At 47.4% G+C, this 20803-nt stretch overlaps 1 protein-coding gene across 2 annotated transcripts; it reads left to right on the top strand.

Annotated features, from left to right (window-relative positions):
* The first annotated feature begins 1459 nt into the window (after positions 1–1459).
* On the top strand, positions 1460–20118 carry LOC129381687 (uncharacterized). Of its 2 annotated transcripts, none has more exons than XM_072285673.1 (8): positions 1460–1745; positions 2317–2560; positions 3813–4072; positions 7424–7566; positions 10353–10475; positions 14425–14529; positions 17402–17624; positions 19911–20118. In XM_072285673.1, the coding sequence occupies exons 2-8, from the start codon at positions 2509–2511 to the stop codon at positions 20070–20072; spliced, it is 1068 nt and encodes a 355-aa protein (XP_072141774.1). In that variant the 5' UTR covers positions 1460–1745; positions 2317–2508; the 3' UTR covers positions 20073–20118. The 2 variants fall into 2 exon arrangements, with proteins under 2 accessions (XP_072141774.1, XP_072141775.1); XM_072285674.1 differs by having other exon boundaries at positions 1463–1745; positions 2317–2554.
* The last annotated feature ends 685 nt before the right edge of the window (positions 20119–20803 follow it).

Genomic DNA, 20803 nt, shown 5'->3' with positions numbered 1-20803 from the left:
TGTGCATAGTAATCGTGTACGTGAGGTGGAAGAGTGCGAAGGCATTGATCAGCCTGAGAAGATTGTTTTCCTTCATGCCTCGATGCCGGTTTGCGATTCTGCGAACGAGGCGGAAAGCGTTGTCCGTCTTTGCAATGATCTTGCGGAGAGCAGTTCCGTTCCCGCCGTTGAATTCGACAAACGTGCCCAGAACCAAGCGCAATCTGCTTGGAGTCTGCCCACGAAAGTAGATTAACCTAGGAGCCTCTGAGTGCGTGGACCGGTTAGTAAAGAGCTTTGCATGAAAAAGCATGGAAAGCCACCCGGCTTTCTTATACCCTCTACCGCCCGGGCAACCTCATTCTCTGCTGCTCCCCGGTATAGGGCCTTGTCAGGACACATCGGGTCAACCCACACGGAGGGGCACGGGAGGGAAACCACATTCCTTGGCGTAGAGGGGTAGAATGTAGGACAGAATGGGAGTAGGTTTTGCACATCCCGCGCATAATCCAGTCGCACACACCCGACGGACGAGTCTCTTCATGTTGACAAGCGTGATGATTAGGCACACCGTGTCACAGGCGGTTGGAATCTGTTCCATTCATTGTCGCACGAACTGAACCGTAACAGTCCAGAGACAACAGAGTACAAACGGGGGAACTAGTATTAGTAGAATCTTGGAGGTTGGAGTCGAAAGAAAAAAGAGCCTCAGTTATTACGGTGTAAGCGTGAGGGAGTTTGTAATTCATGGATGACTAAGAACAGTGGCAGAAAACTGTCCATGGCATAAACGCAAACACACACACACAACACTGTTTTGCATGTTCATTTCTTTCGATGGTGTCTTTGTGTAGGCTGCGCTTAGTGAAGGCTCGATTAGATGACAATCTTTTTCTGCGAGATACTATAGGTGATAAACACACTCATTTTATTATGTCTCATATGCAGTTAATGTAACTGTATGAGCGGAAGTACATTTGCCACTAATGTGCAGACAATTTATCGCAGCGTATCATTTATGCAGAAACAGCCAAAACGATTTCTTTGTGCTGTACTCCGTGTTAGGAATTTTAGCAATGTCGCAAAATAACAAGAGCCTCGTTTGAATTGCCTTTGAAGAGCAATAACTTTATAGTTATTATTTTCCACTCTTGAGAAATGACTGCAGGAATCTTTCTTATCCGCCTCACACGTAAAGGAATTCAAAGTAATAAAGTTCTCGTCAATTGTCATTGAGAATGCGAAGCAATGCTTTTTTTACTCACCGGTGCACACACCCAGAGGCTGCAAGGTTAACCCACTTTCGCGGGCAGTCTCCAAGCAGATTGCGCTTGGTTCCAGCGATGAATTTTCGCGCCAGCTAGCACATTTTACTTTTTTAAAGCAACACGTCATTACGCGGCCAGATGCAGTATGTGAACGCCGGCATGATTAGCGGCATGGGAGCCAGCTGTGGAAGACGACGACGACGAACGCGCGAGAAGTGGCACGATCGCGTCTCCTTGACCACGTGACGCGCGCGATCAGGCACGCACTATAGGTACACCGTTAGTAAGCCAAAACTGTGCAGCAGCCGTGGCTTGGGGATCGGAACGTCATCAGCGCACCTGGCGCCGCCACCTGCCGTATAGTTTGCTTGCCTCGTCAGTTCACGTTGCGTCGGCTCCCGCAACAGTTCGTGTCACCGCAGCGCCGTCGCATTTACCGCAAGGACGCCAGGACGACTGGAACCCCTGAGCAGTGCTGAAGCACCGGCAGCGTTGAGTGTGAGCGCTCAACACCACGGCATTACTCCGAAATGTTTACGCATCACTCAGATAAGTCCCCGAGGAGATGCTACGTTTTTTTTTTTAATTTCATTTCTCTTTTCACCTTCGGCGGTGCGGGGTCACGTGACACAGCCTTTCCATTTTTTTTTCTCTCTCTTTTCGGGTGTGCGCTGACTGTCGGTCTCGTTAGCATTCCCCAATACGACATGCGGCCGTACGCGTTGACGTAGCCTCCTGATACCGCTTCTGGGGTTAAAACTGACTTCTGGACGGTGTGATCGACGCTCTCCCATAGTACGCCTAGGAGCCGATTTTCCCGAAATGAAGCCACGACGAGATCGCGGCTTCTCCATTCGGTGACACGCGGTGTGCGCCTTCGCTCGGTTTCGATATCCAGCGCTAAAGTAACCTTGCCTTGAATCAGTGCCTTCTGCTGCTGCCCTCAGACCGGGTTTAAGGCCCGTCAAGCTGCTGCGAGCAACTTTTTTCCTTAAATCCCCCATAAATTGTATGTTTATGGAAATAAAGGCGTATTGTATTGTATATTGTATGGTATGCTCTATTTCAGCGTGGCCATAGCCGGGCTAAGCGTGCTACGAAGCCTGCCTGCTGGGTTCGGAGGAGAGGGCCGGAGGGGCGAGGAGAACTACGGGCGTGGAGAAACAGGTAACGCCAACTTGCAATTTACCGAAAAAAAAAAAAAAAAGACACCTCCAGTCGAGCGGCAAGTCGGTCGACCACCCGGAGAAGACGCCAGTTTATGACGCAGGCATCGCGGACAGGAGACCGGATGAACATTACAGCAGGTACGGGTAAGCGTCGGATTCAGCTTTTTTTTTTTTTTTTAGAAAGCCGTCACTGTCAGACGTCAGACATGATGTTGAATCAAAGTACAGCGTGTAGCAGGCGTTCCTTAGCATGTCGCCACGGATAACAGATGTTGAAGTTGTGCAGCTGCTTCCATATCGTGGAAAACAGCTGCCCGCGCCAATTTCTTTTGTTTCGTTGCGGCCTGTATGCCTATTTGTTTGTTCTCTATGTGCGTCAGAGATCAAAATCTCTGTCAGCCTGACGGAAAAGAGGTAATTTACCTAAAACAAAATATGAAGATTTTGGCAGAGTCGTGTTGGAAGTATTAATTACGCTTCGTCCGAGCAAGGACGTGAGGCTGTAATTCTCAGTTTACTTTATTTGCCTTAAAGCGATTTTGTGTGTGTAGTATGTTTCCACAGATTGACCAACGAGATTCTACAAATTTAAGTGGCTCGACGCGTGAAGAAGTTACACAGGGTGATAATTTTAATGTTTTACGGAATTTTTAAATATCGCTTGTGGTACCTGAGACTACCCTCGCATAGATGGTTGAGGCTTCTGCGCTTGTGCTTCCTATGCACACAGACACGTTCCGCCGGGGTAAAAGGTGTTGGGTGTCCTTCTGCCTCGGTTAGCCGAACCTCGTCGCACCGTTTCTGAACACTATACTTGTCAAACGCAGGGCCACCCCGACCTATAGCCAGCGCAAATTTTCTGAAACGAGTCGCACACTTGCATGACCTTATAACTCCTGATGAGCACCGGTTTGAGTTCAATATATTACGCCTAGATATGGCAGAGCGAGCTCACGCAAACTCGACCACTCAAGCTCGAGTTTGAAACAAGGGATGCAACAAGTGTACAGCAGAATACGCGTCTGCAAATGCCGCGCAAGCAGCTAAATTGAGCTGAAATTGCATCATGCGCGGCGGAAAAAACCGTGCCGTCAGTCAAGGTGGCTTATGCATGATGAGTAATGGCTTTTTTTCCGCTACACAGCGTTAATAAAGTAAGGCACGTGGGCAGTGAAGTGGCAAAGCATATACTGTGATACTCTTACACATTTTCGTTTCATACGGTTCTAGCAAATTACTTCCTGTGCTGATGGTGATGAAGAAAACGTTTAACGCATTAAAAAAAAGAAAGAAAATGTCAGCTGGTGCAGTTTTACTCTCCCAACGGAGAAGAAGCAGGACGTACTCTACGCGTCCAACTATTTTATGTGATTGCATTGCGTTTCCCGACGAACAGTGATGCCCGCCGAAGGGACGCAGGGCGTCAGGAAGGACGACGGAGCCGATATTCCGTCAACCGAAGAACTGGAGCAGCGGCCGAGTCCGCTGTGGCGCGACCTCGTCGCCAGCTGCCAGAGAGTGGCCGTATGGCTCGTGTCGATGGGGGTGGTGCCGCGTCACGTCTGCCTGGTGCCGGACGGTCACCGACGCTACTCGAGGGCCACCGACACCGACCTGCGCCGGGTGTACGCGGCCGGAGCGGATAAGTACATCAAGGTGGGTGCACCGTAGTAATTAGTTGTTTACTGAAATAGCAAAAAATAAATAAGCGCGGTTACAACCAACTTGTAGGAATCTGAGAAGCGACATTTTTTCCTGAAGCGGTTTTAAACAAAACGCCGTGCAACCGATCGTAATCGGCGCAGCGTTTTGCACCGTAGCGATTTACCTGTCTGCCAGTGAAGACGGCAAGACGCGGAGAGCCCCCTACCACGTGGCCCATGTGACCGCGAATCGAGATGTGTCGGGTATTGGACCCCTTTGTTACTGAGGGTCGGTGCGCCGACTAGAGAGGACCGATACTGCAGATAGTGCAATAGTCAACTGTACTTTACTCAGCGAAAGATTGACCAAGCAGATTCGCCAAAACCCCAAACCTTAGGAATGGAGACACAGAAATGTTTGCTTTACGAGCGGAACTGTGCTCTTGATGACGCACGATCGTGGCAATGAGCATTTTTGTTAAAGTCGAAACTTCTTCTCTCAACCTGTGTCACAATGTTCACGGTTGTTCCATTATGTCGCCATGCTTGCTTATCGACCACCTTCCTGGCGTAGTCATTCGCGGGTTTCTACCAAATGGTGCCGAAACCCGCACACCAGAGACCTTTAGGAGTCCACAACCCAAGAAGGAAGTGCTGCTTCCGTGTCCTGCGCGAAAACAGTCCGACGACACCTCACGAAGACGAGAAGTCCAGTTGGTCAGCGTATAACTGTTGCACAGGGGTTGTACAGTGCTTGCTGGTACGAGATAATTCTTTTTGTGATCCAAGTACGAAGCAATGCGCGACTGGTCCTTATCCTCTTATGAAAAGCAGGGGTGGGAGTCACAGCGGTAATTCCAGTGTTCATGCGAACAGGAGTCAGCCGATGTCGTTCAGTGTTAAGCGCTAGGCGGTGACTCTCGATAGTATGTAGTCGGTCCTTGGTCCTTCTGGCAATGCCATTGAATATTTGCTTCACCCTGCGTCATCGTTAAAGAACACTACAAACCGGATACCTTATGATGTATTTGCCCTGCGGTGAGCTTACATAGCCGTTAAGGCATTGACGTGTTGTGGGCCTTGCTCCATGATGCCTTCCGGTTCTTGCCTTCCTGGATATCTGCATAGTTAGTTTTCTTACTGGGTGATTTGGTCCTTTGATGGTTGCTTCTGTCGCGCAGGATGTCTTCATTATCAAGCTATCAGTTGTGACAGGGAGAGGCAGATCAGTGGGTGGCGCTGCTCTACGTTCATAGCACAAACCTGTCGGCCTTTTGTTGTCGGGACCTGTGCTGGCCGGAATAGATTTGGCTTCGGTTCATTCGTGAGAGTTCATTCGTAGTCTTCACTACAATGTGTGCGTGTTCTTTTACCTGGACGGCACGGTGACTCGTCGATGAAAATGGGGTCTTCGAGGGCACCTGGACTGTTTTATAAGAGACACTCTCAGACCGTGTATTGTTATTTTCATCGTTCGCATGTCCTGCCCACTGTACAATCTCCTTCAGTATCACTGTGGTTACACGAGCTGCTTTTAATTTGTCTTTCTTGTGCCTTGGACGCGACTCTCAAGTCCAAGGCAATGACATCAGTTAATAAGTGTCTTCAGTTCCGTCATTCACGTCAATAACCATGTTAGTGCAGGCTTTAGACACGGCAATTTCCTTTTCAGTGGGGGCTACAATTCCATGGAAGATTTCTGTCTTTAAGCCGTGGGTCCTTCTACTTCAGTGCGGTCATGGTTTGAAACTTCCGTCTCACAATCTATTACCTGTTCTGCTTCCTGCAACGCTTCAAAGCAGAAATAATAGGACGGCGATCTCGCATTCAGAGATCTCTGACACGTCCTCACTGCTTGCATTCTGCTTCACCTCAATAGGTAGTCTGAGTTGAGACTTGAGCGTAACCAATTTATCTCCCTGTAGTCTACCTGAATAGTATATTCTTTCAATCTTTTCATCTAGAATACGAAGCCACTCGTTAAGTTCCATAAAGTTAGGCTCTGTGGAACTTATTTCCATAGAAAACAAGGTCAGCGGTCAGGACACCATGCAATGGTAGTAGGCATGGTAATGGTCTCCTACGCTTGAGCTACATTCGGCGAGAGAGAAGCAGCAGCCATGGACAGGGAAGTTAGGGGAATTCACAAAGAAAGCTTCGCTTTGAAAAGAGAAGGAAATCACTGCCAACCGCAGCGTAGCTCTCTAGTGCAATCTGTCGACACCTGAACGGCGGCCAGCAAAGGGAGGTAAAAGGCCAGGGTCGGGTTCAGTGCATCTTGCGCAGTCGCGCACAATACGCGTAGCAACCGAACCCTCTGGGACACGCGCCTCGGTGGTTTGCGATTCTGCGCATGTCTTCAAGGTATCGCGTGCAGTACACAGGCAAATTTTAGAAGACCTGGTACAAAGTCGCTACAGATGGCGCTTCCCCTGTCTGCACATCGTCTCTGTATGTGTCTCGATCTACGTTCCCCTTCTAAAACACCTGCTTCTTGCCGCAAGTTAAAACACACAAGTTAAGCACCAACTAGCCCAACAAATAGTTCTGTTGCAACAGATGTTTCCCTTCTAACTGACAGCGCCGATTTAGGCCAGGCATGGAGGCCGACCGATCCCCTCTCAGTGAATTCAACAGAACTCTATGAGGTTAAAAATAAGAAAGAAAAACAAGCACGAGAGCATCTGTGCGCCATCGTCTTTGTCGTATGCGTCGTTGAACTGGACGAATAATCGTATGCACGTTGTAGTGCACAGGACTGGCGCGTGCCGTGGCCGCTTCACTAACGCCTCCCTCGAGGGCGGAGCTAGCGGACGGCGTTCATTCGTCGTATTGTACCGAGCGAAAACACGGTCCGAATTAAGTTGCAGGTTTTTTTCGCGTTACAAACCAGCGTCCTATAATGTTTGCGCTGAATACACTTTCGCGATTACGCCTTGAGCTGCGACACATACATTGACGTGAACTGGCACCGCCTATGCGTCCAGCACGTAATATATAAGGGAGCTAATCTTCCTACGATAGAATGCTCAGCAAGATAAAATGGTGTCAACAAGTAGCTTCGTGTTACACATGCGTTGATGACATTTTTCTTTAACATTTCGCCAACCTTCCTCCGTATTTCTGGCTTCGGCAGAACCGATTTGACCTACTTTAATGAGTTTTGTATGTTACGTTTTCAGGCGTGATTTTTGGATATTTCGTGTGTCTGCCGTGCGCGTATGTATATTTCGCTTCTCATCGTTACCATTTGAAATGGCATGCTACAGGCGTACAGCCAGATCTCTGGTTCTCAATAAACTACCGCTTCCTATATGTCAATACAGCACCTTTTATTCTCTCTCTCTCTCTCTCTTTCTCTCAGCTGTCAGAATGGTGTTTTCGTGCCGGAGTGGATGTGGTAAGCGCCTTCATGTTCAGTGTGCGCAACTTAAGCCGTAACCAGTTCGAGGTGACCTCTGCTCTGGACCAGGCGAATCGGGGGCTGGTCGAGATTATGGACAACGTGTGAGTAGCTGGAAATTCAGCAATTAGCGTTTCGCTGGCTCGCTGAGTGCTTGCTAGTGATTGCATAGGCACTGTGCTGTAGACACAAGCGACTCTTGCAGCCGCAGCATTAGTATTAAGACTTTGGCCGTGAATGTTTGACGACGCACAATCAGAAAGAAATAGCAGCTTGCAGGTGGATGTTCACATTACTTTCTGAATGCGTGCTTCAATGTATACCTCACTAAATGTTCGCATTAAGAACCATAAAGGAAGGATGACGCGGAAACATACTATATATAGTATATTCTCACGGATATACTATAGATGCACAGGGCGAACATGCGCAATTGTATAACGATTATTCTGACATGGTGGCTCATATTTTCCATGACACTCTCAATCGCATTTTTAAGGAAGATGACAATTAATATTAAATTATTCTTCTACGTCAGTTGACAGCACAGTATTTAACGCTTATGCAGGGCAGTATTCGTTGTCTATAATAAGACACCGCATTTGTACGGTGTTTCTACTTGGAACAGATTGAAAAATGTGAACGATGTGCCCCGAAGGCATATTACACGACGCAAATTTTTCCTAAGAAAATTCGTTTTTTTTTTCTCTCTGTCAAAAGGCCTTGATTATTACAAGGAAAATAGTGAAGTGGTAACAGTGACTTTTGAAGCCTTGCCCGGGCCGTTCACTTGTTGTTGCAAGATCGAACGCGATATTGCAAGATAGGACACGAGTCCTATCTTGCATAGTGCAACAGCGATTTCTGAGACCGAATACGAATCGAATAGTCCCAGTAGCGAACCCAATCAAATAATAGATACATAAAACTACATTTAAGACGAACTCGAAGGGACCCTGAAAATATGCTTTTCTTATAAGAAGAATAATAGGCAAAAGGATAAGCGCATCCAAATATCTTACTTCAAATTGGTAGATAACATAAAAAACATTTATTTAGCTCAATTAATAGAAAAGGGAGAAACGAGGCGAAGCGCCACGGAAGAGGAACGTAGGCGGAAGCGCGCTGTGTTGACCTCCTCTAGCAGTTGCTGCAGGTTTTGTTTGCGATACGGGCGTACCGGCATCGTCGTGCGGTAACATCGTGCTCGCGTGCCGTGCGCAGTGTGTTCCAGTGAAAGCGTGCGAAGGTGAGCCTAAGATGCGCAAGGGAGGAAACGGGTGAGGAAGCGCGCCGTCTTCCGTCGCGTGCAAGGCACCGGGGGAGAGCAGCGAGGGGGGCATAAACCCCATGCAAACGATTTCGTGCACGACGGCGACAAGCGATGCGACGGACATGGCAGTCACGCTCGTTCGTCGCCTACAAGCCGTATACCCACGCGTGCCACAACTTTGAGCGATGTCTCCCCGGTGTTGCCGGTACGAGGACAGCAAATACGCGCCAAAACTGGCGTGACGCGTGCTATATTAATCTAAGTTGATATGTTTTAGAGTAAAGAGCAGCACAAACTATCTCTGAAGGTCTTACGGTATGTTCTTACAGAAGACAGGATCTTACAGTTACAGTTCCTACAGAAGATAGGATCTCGCTTTGACGTCAAAGTCGTGTTCTCGGCTCCCCAAAAACTTGAAAGACCTTGCAGGAGAAGCTGCCCAATTAAGAATGAGAACCCAAAATGCAAGATTAAGCATCAAAGCAATTTCGTTGCTTGCAAAGAATGAGTAGTATATCAGGTTCCCTTGTCGTGCGGCGTTATATAGGCCAAACCAGCCGATGCGTAAACGAGAGGCTAGCAGAACATCACCGCAAGGTAAAGCAAGGCATCGAAGGCCACATGGCAGAACACTGCAAGTCATGCTATAGTTGTTATCCTATCTTTACCAGATGCACGATATTATTTTGCCACACTAATCAGTTAACCAGGGATATAGTTGAGGCCAGAGAAATTCTTCGCCATGATGAGAGCTGTGTTAGTGCCCCGTCTGTAGCACTAACTGATAAGGAAGTGAGGTTTCTGGATGGTGAAAAGGAATGACAGTGACAAGATTTGGTTTCGCCGGCTCATCTGGCTATGTACTTTTGCACGTGGTTTATTTGTTTTCTTGCCATCCTGTTTTTTTTTCTTATTGTGGAAGCGTATATATATGTCGCTGTCCCAATAAAAGCCAGTTGAAGTTTGCGCATGCTGTGTGTCCCTTCTTCGTTCGATGTCCTGTCTATGTGCGCGCAAAAATTTAATAAGAACCATGTACAACCAACTCGGCGAAAACGTAATGCTTCTCAAAATTTTTCCAAGTTCGACCACCGACCAACCATGAAAATGGGTGGAAGAGGCAAAGCAGCTATTCGCTTTAAAACTGTTCAAAAGAAAAGATTAAATTGACTTTATGGTACACTTGACTATCCAAGGTTGGCACAAAAAAACAATAATCGATTAAATTCTAGGGTAATACGTGCCAGAACCGCTATCTCATTATGAGGTAAGCTAAAGTCTAATAAGAACCATGCACAAGCAACTCGCCCAAAACGCAACGCTTTTGAACTACATATATAATTATGGCCGACGTTACACAATTGGTATCTTTGAATGCATTCAGCGTAGTCCACAGACCTTCGTGCCACATCTCTGCCGCGATTGTTATCCAAACGCGCAGTTGACGTCACTTATTTAAGTGTGGGCCATAGTGGGCACTCCTTCTTAAATGTGTTAATCTTGTTTCTTTGCGTGCACCTGCGCACCTTCAGCTTTGTTTGAGAGCAGCGGGACAATGAGATCAAATGGTCTCGACTGAACCTGACAACCGCGTTTGCTCTCTGCCCACTCAATCAGGGACGTCTACCGTGCCATGGGAATGCAGGTTTGCACCTGCGGCGACCTCGAGCTGCTGCCCGAAGGGTTGCGCTCCAGTCTGGCGCGTGCTGAGATTGCCACTTCCAACATGCGCGAAAACTGGTGAGTGGGCGCTATGTTGCTTGCTGAACCACCAGGGCTTAGCGACTAACCAAAGCTATTTCTTACAACTAATATCTACTGGTGCCAACGCTTCCTACATTTGCGGAACCGTTTATACTGCTTGCTTTGCCCAGCCGTAAAGGAACCACAGAAAACGTTCCTGAAGTGTTCAGCAGAAGTCTGAATCAGTAGTGATTGGCAGTAGCAGAGCGTCCGCCATGTAGCACACTTTACGGAACACTGGAACACCAATAACGTGAACAACAACGCAGGTAGAACCGTCTTGTGACACCACCTTGAACAGTTACGAAGTGTTGGAAAATGTTTTTGCGCAGGGTCATAGTTCCCCTTGAAAAAAGAGGGGGGGGGGATAAGACGAATCACATACCCTATAAATGTTGCCCGTTATGGCGCCTGTGCGCAATCAGGTAGGTAGACCACGTGTCGCTGTAATTACTGATCTGTGTGCTCTAGCTGAAGTCAGCGTCATGAGATGGCACCACTAGGGTTGCTGGTCACACCTGTTTCTCTCTTTCTTTCTCTCTCTTCGACATTACGGCATTCTGCAAACTCTGATACCTTTACAACATCGCTAAAGCACTCTAGTAGATGCGGGAATACAAGATATTCGATGATTACGATACTCCCTATTACGAAGTTGGAGCAGAGCTGCATATGTGTTTTCATTTCGAGTCCGAACACACTGGCCGTGGGCCAGTGCTGTGAGCGCCTTCGCAGGAAAGAGGGGGAGAGAGAGGGGGGGGGGGGGGCGCTATGGTTACGCCGGCATGATGAGCGGCATCGGAGCGACCTGTGGATTTGCACCGTGCTCCCATATGGGCTGCAGCATTAAGCGTTCTTTCCCTCTCCCAAACCACGAAGAAGCAGGATACGACGACAACGAAGGCACGAGCAGTGGCACGAGCACGTTCGCGCAGTTACGCAGAGGGGCGCTGACGCTCAAACCAGGATCGGGTGCCTTAGAGCTACGCTGTAATGTTTGTGGAGTATATTATCCCAATGCTCACAACAACGATTCAGAAGAATGAGTCACAGTATTAACGAGATAGCGTTAGGGGCCCTGTATCGCATGAAATCGAGTGTCGGCGTCTTGAGTCGGATGTCGTTATGGAAAATAACATCCCGAACCAAACCCACGCAGGCCCTCCGCGTGGTGCAGATGCGTTAATGAAGTATTTCAATTCCTCGAAGTAATACGCACCAGAAAAATCGTAAAGTACAATCTAAAAACAACCTGCAGGCACGATAGCGTCGAATTGTAATTTGAATATACAAGAAAAAATAATTCTGTTAAGCGGAAACTCAAAACATAAACCCCTTTTCCAGCGTTTCTACCATTCATAGAGCGGCGTGCTGCTCTCGGTTCCTTGCGACCACGCCATCCAGATGGCGCTCCAGTCCGCGCATCCGCCGTCTACGCAAGAGGCCGCGTTTCTACCAGAAAGCTCGCCTTCGTGCATAGCGTTCGACGGCAGCGTTTCCCGGTAAACATTACGGTTACATAATCTGCAGTTCCGCAAATAGGGAGACGTTAAAGAACTGAAATATTATAGGCTCATTAGCTTACTCCCAGTATTATATAAAATATTTACCAAAATAATCTCAAATAGAATAAGGGCAACACTGGACTTTAGTCAGCCAAGGGAACAGGCTGGCTTCAGGAAGGGATACTCTACAATGGATCACATCCATTCCATTAATCAGGTTATCAAGAAATCCGCAGAGTATAATAAGCCTCTCTATATAGCTTTAATAGATTACGACAAGCAAAGAGATACCAGCAGTCATAGAGGCATTGCGTAACCAAAGAGTACAGACCGCTTACGCAAATACCCTGGAAAATATCTACAGAGATTCCGCGGCCACCTTAATTCTACACAAGAAAAGTAGGAAAATACCTTTAAAGAAAAGGGTCAGACAAGAAGACACAATCTCTCCAATGCCATTCACTGCGTGCTTGGAAGACATTTTCAAGCTATTAAACTGGGAAGGTTTAGAAGTAAGGATCGACGGCGAGTACCTCAGCAACTTTCGGTTTGCCGATGACATTGTTCTATTCAGCAACGCTGCAAACGAGTTACAACGAATGATTGAGGACCTTAGCAGAGAAATTGTAAGAGAGGGGTTGAAGATTAATATGCAGAACACAAAGGTAATGATGAACAACCGGCCAAGGGAACAAGGGTTCAGGATCGCAAGTCAGCCTCTAGAGTCTGTGAAGAAGTACGTTTACCTAGGTCAACTAATCATAGGGAACCCTGACAAGGAGAAGGAAATTCACAGAATAAAAATGGGTTGGGTCGCATAAGGAAGACATCTTGAGCTCCTGGCTGGAAGCTTAGCGTTATCATTGAAAAGGAAGGTATACAATCAGTGCGTTTTACCTGTAATGACATATGGGGCAAAGACATAGGAGATTGACAAACAAACTTGAGAACAAGTTAAGGACCGCGCAAAGAGCAATGGAACGAAGAATGCTAGCCATAACTGAACAGAGTGGTTTGAATCCGAGAGCAAACGTGGATAGACGATATTCTAATTGACATTAAGAGAAAGAAATGGCGCTGGGCAGGTCATGTAATGTGCAGATGAGATAACTGTTGGACCATTAGGGGGACAAAATGGGTACCAAGAGAAGAGAAGCGCAGTAGAGGACGGCAGAAAACTAGGTGGTGTGACGAAATTAGGAAATTTGCCGGTGCTGTATGGAATCGGTTGGTGCAGGACAGGGGTAATTGGAGATCACAGGGAGAGGCCTTCGTCCTGCAGTGGACATAAAATAAACTGATTGGGATTACGATGATGATGAATCTGGAGTTGCCGGGAAGCATGAGAAGCAGTCGGGAATCTTTGAATGCTGTCGCGTTCCACTCTTAAAGGCGAAGCTTAAGCGTCCTCTAATTTTTTTATTGAAACTACCCACACTGAGAATGAAACACAAGTGGCATTGCAAACATTTCCAATGGAAGTTGGCGTTCAAATACACGAGCCTCCTTCCTGCACGCATGGAATTTCATTCAGCGTTATTTTAGCGCAGTGCTCATCTGTTTTATGTTCTTTCAATGTCTTCCGACCTCTTTTCGTGAAATATATCTAAATTATTGTAACTAACACATGCCCAACAGGACCGCATCACTCGGTGGAAGTCGCTGAATTCTCGGCTCGCACATCTTCAGTAGTTATTTATTTTTTTCGCCACAGGATGCAACATTTCTTTGGAATATCTTTCCCCCGTCAATTTGTTGAATGCACCACAGTTTTCCTTCTCGCATACTCTCGATGCTATGAGATGGGGAGTTACAGACTCCATATCCTCTATTTGTACTGTCCGTAATTCAATCGTTGGCTCTAACCTCTCCTCGAACTGTACATGGCACAAACTTTGGATCATTGAATATTTCAGCATATCTCGTATATTTACTGCCAGTTGAGTAAGTAAATTATTTTCGTTGTCTTTCAGCAAGTTGGTGATTTCGTTAAATGCGCTGCTTAATGGCTGTTCTTATTTTTATTTGTTGATATTTTAGAGATGCTGGCGCCTCTAAGCAGCGCCGGTTACTAATTTTCAGATATAACTGGTACGTTGTAAAAATTAATAAGCTCATAAGAAGGCACTGAAGAAAGAAAACGTAACGAAAGTGAAAAAGTGAGAATTGAAGTGATGGGTCATAGGTACACTAAATACAGCTCAGAAAAGGGATGACAAGAAAACACACTGGAGATTAAAGTGAGCTAGACACAAAGACCGAAAGAACCATGTCAGATTGTTGCTTTCTTTTCTTTCTTTTCTTTCTTTTTCGAACACCTGCCTAATGCCTCAAGATCAGTGTCGAAATGAATAAATAAATAAATAAATAAATAAATAAATAAATAAATAAATAAATAAATGCAACTTGGCCTGTTCCTCACATTCACTTCTCTGTTCCAGCCTAAAGAAGCAAATATCCTGCGCCGCGTACAACACCACGCACCAGATGTCTAGGATGGCTCTGCATCTGGCCAAGGCGGTCAAGGAAGGCGTCATCCGGTCAGAGTGAGTGGGGAGATGCGATTTGTAAGCCAGAAAAGGAGTCGTCGTGCCATAACGAACGAATATAGTCGCGTTGAAAGGCTGTCTCAGGGAAGCACACTCACGTAAGTGCTGCACCTTAGTTGCTATGTGAGCTTTAAGGCTCTTTACCGGCGGGTTTCTCACTTCTTTTATTTTCCCGTCACGAGCTCCTTCAACCATTCGCAGGTCTTTTAGGTGCAACTGATCAGCAGGGCTGTGAGTGTTTATTTCTCACTCGGAACAGTAGCAAATGCGCTCAAGAAGAATTAGAACAACAATAAATGTCGTCACAGACCATCATGCCATCTGTATGCTCACATCACTGACAGATCCCTCAGTCCGCCCTGCTCACTTCGGCTGCAAGAAGACTTCGACATCCACGTCGTGCACCGAAACGGACGCCAACGTTTTGGCGCCGACGCCCTGTCACGTTCACCCTTGCCCGACTACACTTCCTGTTCCCAATGTCTCAGTCTACCATTTCGTCCATTAACATTGGAACCACCGCTTCCGAGTAGCGCAAGGACCACTAGATTGCTTCCCTTATCGACTTTCTCTCCTATTCAACACAACCAACAACTCGCACGCCGTGTCGTCGAGCTCACCATTTCGCCATTCGCGATGACCTGCTTCAACGGCGTAATTATTACTCAGTGGTTACTGGTAGTACCTAGGAGTCTCCGTCCCGAAATCTGTGCATCCTTTCGTGCTGAGCCCCACTGGCCTGGTGCATTCGAGTGTGCGCCCGTTTCTGCCGCTGACAGTCATACTGAGAAGTGCCACGAATACGCACGGGCCTAACTTCATCTGACCAGGAGCGCAGAAGAGCAGCCGCTCCTACAACACCGACGCGCCCACATTCCCTTCTGGCATGCCTGTGTGGCTGTCAATTCCTGCCAACGGAGCTGGTCTCTCTTCGAAACTACACTGCCAAAGTACGAAGACCCTCACCGCATCATCGAGCGCACGTCTCCTTTGAACTACGTCATCGAACCGGTCACGCCGTCTTCGGAATTGCGCCGCCAGGGGCGAGATATTGTACATGTGCGGCGGCTGAAGAAATACTACGACCCGCTCATCGTGGTGAGCTCTTAGGTCGCCAGGACGGCAGCTTTTCGTTCCCGGGGGTAATTGTAGTGAAGACAACGAACCTGGCTGATTACCATCACCAGCGCTAGGCACAGGGACATCCGCTCGTGCTGGGACTCTTGCTTATGTGGTACCGCCACCGGCTCTCAGTGCACGGCCGTTAAACATCTCAATATATATATATATATATATATATATATATATATATATATATATATATTCACAGTCAAAACTCCATCTAACGAAACTGATTTTACGATGTTCGCAATCTTACGAAGCAGTTTACATTCCCCGGAAGGCACCCATAGGGTTCTATGCTATCATCGACTCGAATAATGAAACAAACTTCGCCGAACTCGATTTAACGAAGTCATTCGTAATGTTTTTTTTTTTTTTATGCGACAGATGGCTGGATTAAAGGCAAATGCAATGCCGCGGTAGTCTTTTCGCGTTACTACGTTGCAATTTTAGATGTCGAAGGGCCGAAAAATTCCTTTCTCAATTTTGCGAGCTTGCAATTTACCGAAATAAATTGAGCGTGGTCATCACTTGGTTAAATCGAGTGTCAACTGTATTACTGATTATATATATATATATATATATATATATATATATATATATATATATATATATATATATATATATATATATATATATATATATAAACGCTACAACTGCTTTCGTTCGGAGTCCAGGCCTTTGTTTTCTAAGGTGTAGTCACCTTACGAGGAACGAGTACTGTTTTCTTGGTCCATATAGCATCGACACTGCTCTTAAGCGTTTCCTCATTGGCCGCCGATTGGACACGCTTCACTGTGTAGAATAGCTTCCATGCATCCCCACGGTAGCTCAGTGGCTACGGCGCTGCGCTACCGAGATCGCGGGTTCGAACCCGGCCACGGCGGTCGCATTCCGGTGGGCGGTGAAATGCAAAAAAAAAAAAAAGAAACGGGGGAAAAACGCTTGTGTATTTAGATTTAAGTGGACATTGCATAACTTCTGGTAGTTAAAAATTCACCTGGAGCCCCCTGCTACACATAAAGGCAAAGCCTTTAGCGCAATTAAAAAAGACAGGGACGTGACAGAGACACAGGACAACGCTGTCCTGTGTCTCTGTCTTGGCCCTCTCTTTTTGAATTGCGCTAATGGCTTTGCCATTATGAGTAAACCGTACCAACTAGTCCAAGAATCAGCCCTCTGCTACGGCGTTCCTTATTACATATACTGCGCAGGTCCGGCACGGTAAACTCCAAAATTAAATTTTCATTCGACGCTTCCCATTTTTTAGGACGCAGTTCGTATATATGGCGGTTATGTGCGTGCGCGCGCACGTGTGTATGTAATGCAAGGTTTCCTTTCGATCTATTCTATTCTTCCCTTATGATGCACAGCTCCCGACCATTGTTACCTGAGCGAAAATATGGGAAAAGCGTCGTTTGGAGAACTGGCTATAGGAGTGTGGAATCGCTAAAACATTCTGTCTTACATCCCGGTGCATTAGCGATTTCGCACACTCGAAAAGAACGGGCCATCTGGGACCTACAGTAACACTCAGCAAAGATAGTTAATAAAGGAGGATATTATATTAATATATAGGGGTTCATTTTGCACCTATAACCGACCTTCTGATGCTTACTCGCCCTGTCTTTTCAATTCATCGATCAACGCGCGTTTGTCGCCCGATGCTCTGTTACTGCAATACCTCCCCGAGAAATCTGCGCGGCGACAGAAGTCGAGCCCTTCTAGCCTAGCCGTTGGTTCACAGGGACCTGACCGGCGAGTTCCTGGACGAGTACCTGGCGGTGACCGAGACTCCCGAGGCCGACCTGCTGCTGCGGTCCGCGGGCGACAAGCGGTTCAGCGACTTCCAGGTGCTGCAGTGCAACTACGCCTACTTCCACCTGGACGCCAAGCAGTGGCCCGCTATGGGATTCCTCGACTGGGCGCGAGCCATGATCCACTTCCAGCTCCGCTGGCCGGCCATACGGGTGCGCATGCCCGCTGTACGGTGCTCTCTCGCCGCGGTTTGTAGTTCCGAATATGCACAGTTCCTTGCGAAATATTTCTGAATTCGAAAACGGTGGGAAGTTAACCACGCACAGTAGGCTACTTCACGGAACGTTTTGTACTAAGCGAACTAGGTTAAAGCGCCTTGGCTTCTACCGTTTGCGCGATGATAGGCAGGGGTCAGATTATCACCGTGGTGTTAGGGATTGCGGTTGGGCATGAAACAGATGGTAGCTGGCCCATGCCGTCGTCCAACTCATCCACGCTGAGGACGTTGTTGAAGGGAAGGACTTGTTCTCATCGAGAACGAGGAATATGGGATTTATTTACCATATCTACATGAAAACATTACAGTTAGTCAGTCTAGCATGACTGAAAGAGTATGCACACTGAATTTGCATGCTGCACACTGAATACACTTTGTCTTCCCTAGATCCCTAAATGAGGGAAAACAGCCATTCAACCTTCGACCAATCGGAGCGTCCAAAGTGATCGTAGCCGACCCGCCTTTGAGGGGGAGGGTTTACACACACACTTCCGCACAGGTTTCACTGAACGCACCGAGGTGAGTGGGTTCTCGCAGACAGAGGTCTTGACCCGAGCAGGCGCCTCGCAGACAGTGGCCGCTGCGTCTGTCCATTGACTGACGTCTTCTGGGGCCCGTGAGACCGCACCGCAAAACATCTTCTTCCAGGAGTTCCCTTGCTCCAAACAAACTGGGACGGCGACGGCGAATCCACTAACAATACTTGGTCCGCCGACCGCGTTAGACATACCGGCGCCATAAGACTGTTGACGCAGCGCATTGTCGTCTTTACAAAGCGAGTCGCCGCAGCGAGCTGGGGGGTTCGGAGATCGCTTCTCCTCTTCTCCGTCGCCAGCGCCGCAGCTGCAGCGGGCTTGGGAAAATTTTGCAGGCCCGCGCCCCTGCAGGCCGATCGCAACAGCGGATACAAAGGCGCCGGTGCGAAGTCTGGCGCAACCTGTTCGCGGGGCGCGTTCGTCCCTAAACTCCTGCTATTATAGCTCCTTGAAACGCCTTTGTGTTCGCGCGAGAGCTTTGGGGCGCCTAATTGATTGATTGAATGATTGATTATATGATTGACTGATAGATTTATTGATTGACATTGCATTGGAAATGTTGGCAACTGTCGTGTCACCGGTTTCGTCGCAAACAATGGATTGTCTAATGAGCAAAGGGCGATAATATGAAGTGATGGGAAAAACAAACAAATGTTTAGAGAATAAAGCACATCTCCTAATAATGCTTAAACAAGAACAGTCAATATCGAAAACCGCCCACTAAATAATCTGTAATATACACAGAATGCTGTGGCCTAACAATAGCCCGAAAGTGTTAATGCATAGAAAATGTTAATCCATACATAAAATGTCAATTTCACTAAAGAAAGCTGCTAAAGCTTTCAAAGCTGATTGCTGTTGCGATGCTTTATTCCACGGCCCATGCAACTGTTCTATGCCGAAGGCTTAGATGCTGAGGTGCAGTGCCTCGAGAACGATAGCGGTCGTCTCTACCCCTGTGGCGGCTGCGAGAGAGGTCCCTGGCGGCGGGAGAGGAGAATGACAGATGTGCTTTGTCCAATACGGAATTACGCAATGGAAATAATAACTCTGCCCATATATCCTCACTGCAACACAGTTGCGCCTTCAAGCGCATCATTTGCTTTAAAGAAGCGAATGCATTTCAAATAGCGTTTAAGTATTCCCTTACAAATGACAATCATGGTCTATGACCTTTGCACAATCGTTTGTTTCTTAACATTTCCTAGATAATAATAAAAAAAGATCCAGATCCAACGCAGCGCTGGAGCCTCAATGACGCGAAGCTTGTTTGAGTTAGCTACGTAGCACCGACAGTATTGGATGATGCGTGAACGGGTCCTCGTCGCCTGTAGCGGGTAGCTGCCGCTGCCATGAGGACGAAGGCTGTGTACGACCATGTCAAAGGAAAGAAATGGGTGAGAGGTGGGCGAGGGGCACACAGAAACACTACACGTATCTATACATGCATTTTAAGGTTTATATGTATCACAGTGGAACATGCATGTTAGGGGCGATCGGTCAAGAATTGGTAAATACCAAGCGACATCAAGAATTACTCGGCGGCACGTACCCAGTAGGCCGAGAAGTCGCTTACATTGCGAGGCACTGCCTGCAATATGGGTGAAAGAGTCGTGGAATGATTCGCTTCAATAAACGAATTCCCGTGTCTGTTATTGACGCGTTGCTTTTACCGACAATTTCAGGCCATCAAGGAGAGGCACCGTCTAATGGCTTCCTACGGCAGCGGCAGATCAGATCCCAAGCAAGTGATTCGGCAGCGAACGTTCTTACGGCACGTCAACGCTGCTAACATCCTCAACATGGAACGGCTCGCTGGACTCCGGAAAGATTTGCTTTGTCAATAAATGTTCCCCGGCTTTGCTGCAATATAACGCCACTTACACGAAAAACAGCGCAAGCGCGGAACAAGTAGACTGAGTACAATGGAAAAACACAGACCGTTTTGGACCAGAGTTGAGGGTGTAGGGTCCTTCATTACATTCCCAATCCCTTTCCGGAGGGTGGGGGACCCAGTGATACAATTCACCTTAACTTCTCGGAATGGTGGCAGTTGCATCATTCCCACTTCCGGATTGACTGAGCTGAGCCATTCCACTCCTCTTAATTCCAGTAGATGAAACGTTTTCTCCATAGTTCAGTGCCTTTACAGCGAAATTACCTGTACAACGAAAGAAAATTCGTGTACCGGTTCTATTATGAGTGGCACGAGATGGGACTTTCACAACTAAGTGACCTGAGTAACAATTTCGGTACCCCAAGCACTTCGTTATAAAGGCGTTGAACTATAATTGTTTACTAACTTCCCTCGCCTGCCTAGTAACTAAAGAACTTATTTTCCGAATTCTTAACAACGTTATAAATAATATTACGTACTGAAATGTCGCCCATCGTCTCGTGGAACGGGGTGCTGAGGGTGACGTGGTGAAACGCGCCGCGCAGGCTGATCGACCGGGGCTTCGAGACCTTCTGGCGTGGACCTGCGCTGTGCAACGAGCCGTGGCTGGACGAGAACGAATGGTACCTGGCAGTGCCTCCCGCGTGTATTCCACCCTCCCGCGAAACGCTATGCTATGGT

This window comes from Dermacentor andersoni, chromosome 11, assembly GCF_023375885.2.
Source record: "Dermacentor andersoni chromosome 11, qqDerAnde1_hic_scaffold, whole genome shotgun sequence".
Classification (NCBI taxonomy): domain Eukaryota; kingdom Metazoa; phylum Arthropoda; class Arachnida; order Ixodida; family Ixodidae; genus Dermacentor; species Dermacentor andersoni.
Note: the sequence above shows the minus strand (reverse complement) of the source record. Positions and strands in the feature narration are given on the sequence as shown.

What these genes read in the sequence shown, in the direction of transcription:
- LOC129381687 (XM_072285673.1), top strand. Translation starts at nt 2,509, where the DNA reads ATGACGCAGGCATCGCGGACAGGAGACCGGATGAACATTACAGCAGGT. An exon ending in GAACATTACAGCAGGTACGG is followed by an intron (nt 2,561 to 3,812) that starts GTAAGCGTCGGA and finishes CCCGACGAACAG; the next exon opens with TGATGCCCGCCGAAGGGACG. An exon ending in TCCAACATGCGCGAAAACTG is followed by an intron (nt 10,476 to 14,424) that starts GTGAGTGGGCGC and finishes TCTCTGTTCCAG; the next exon opens with CCTAAAGAAGCAAATATCCT.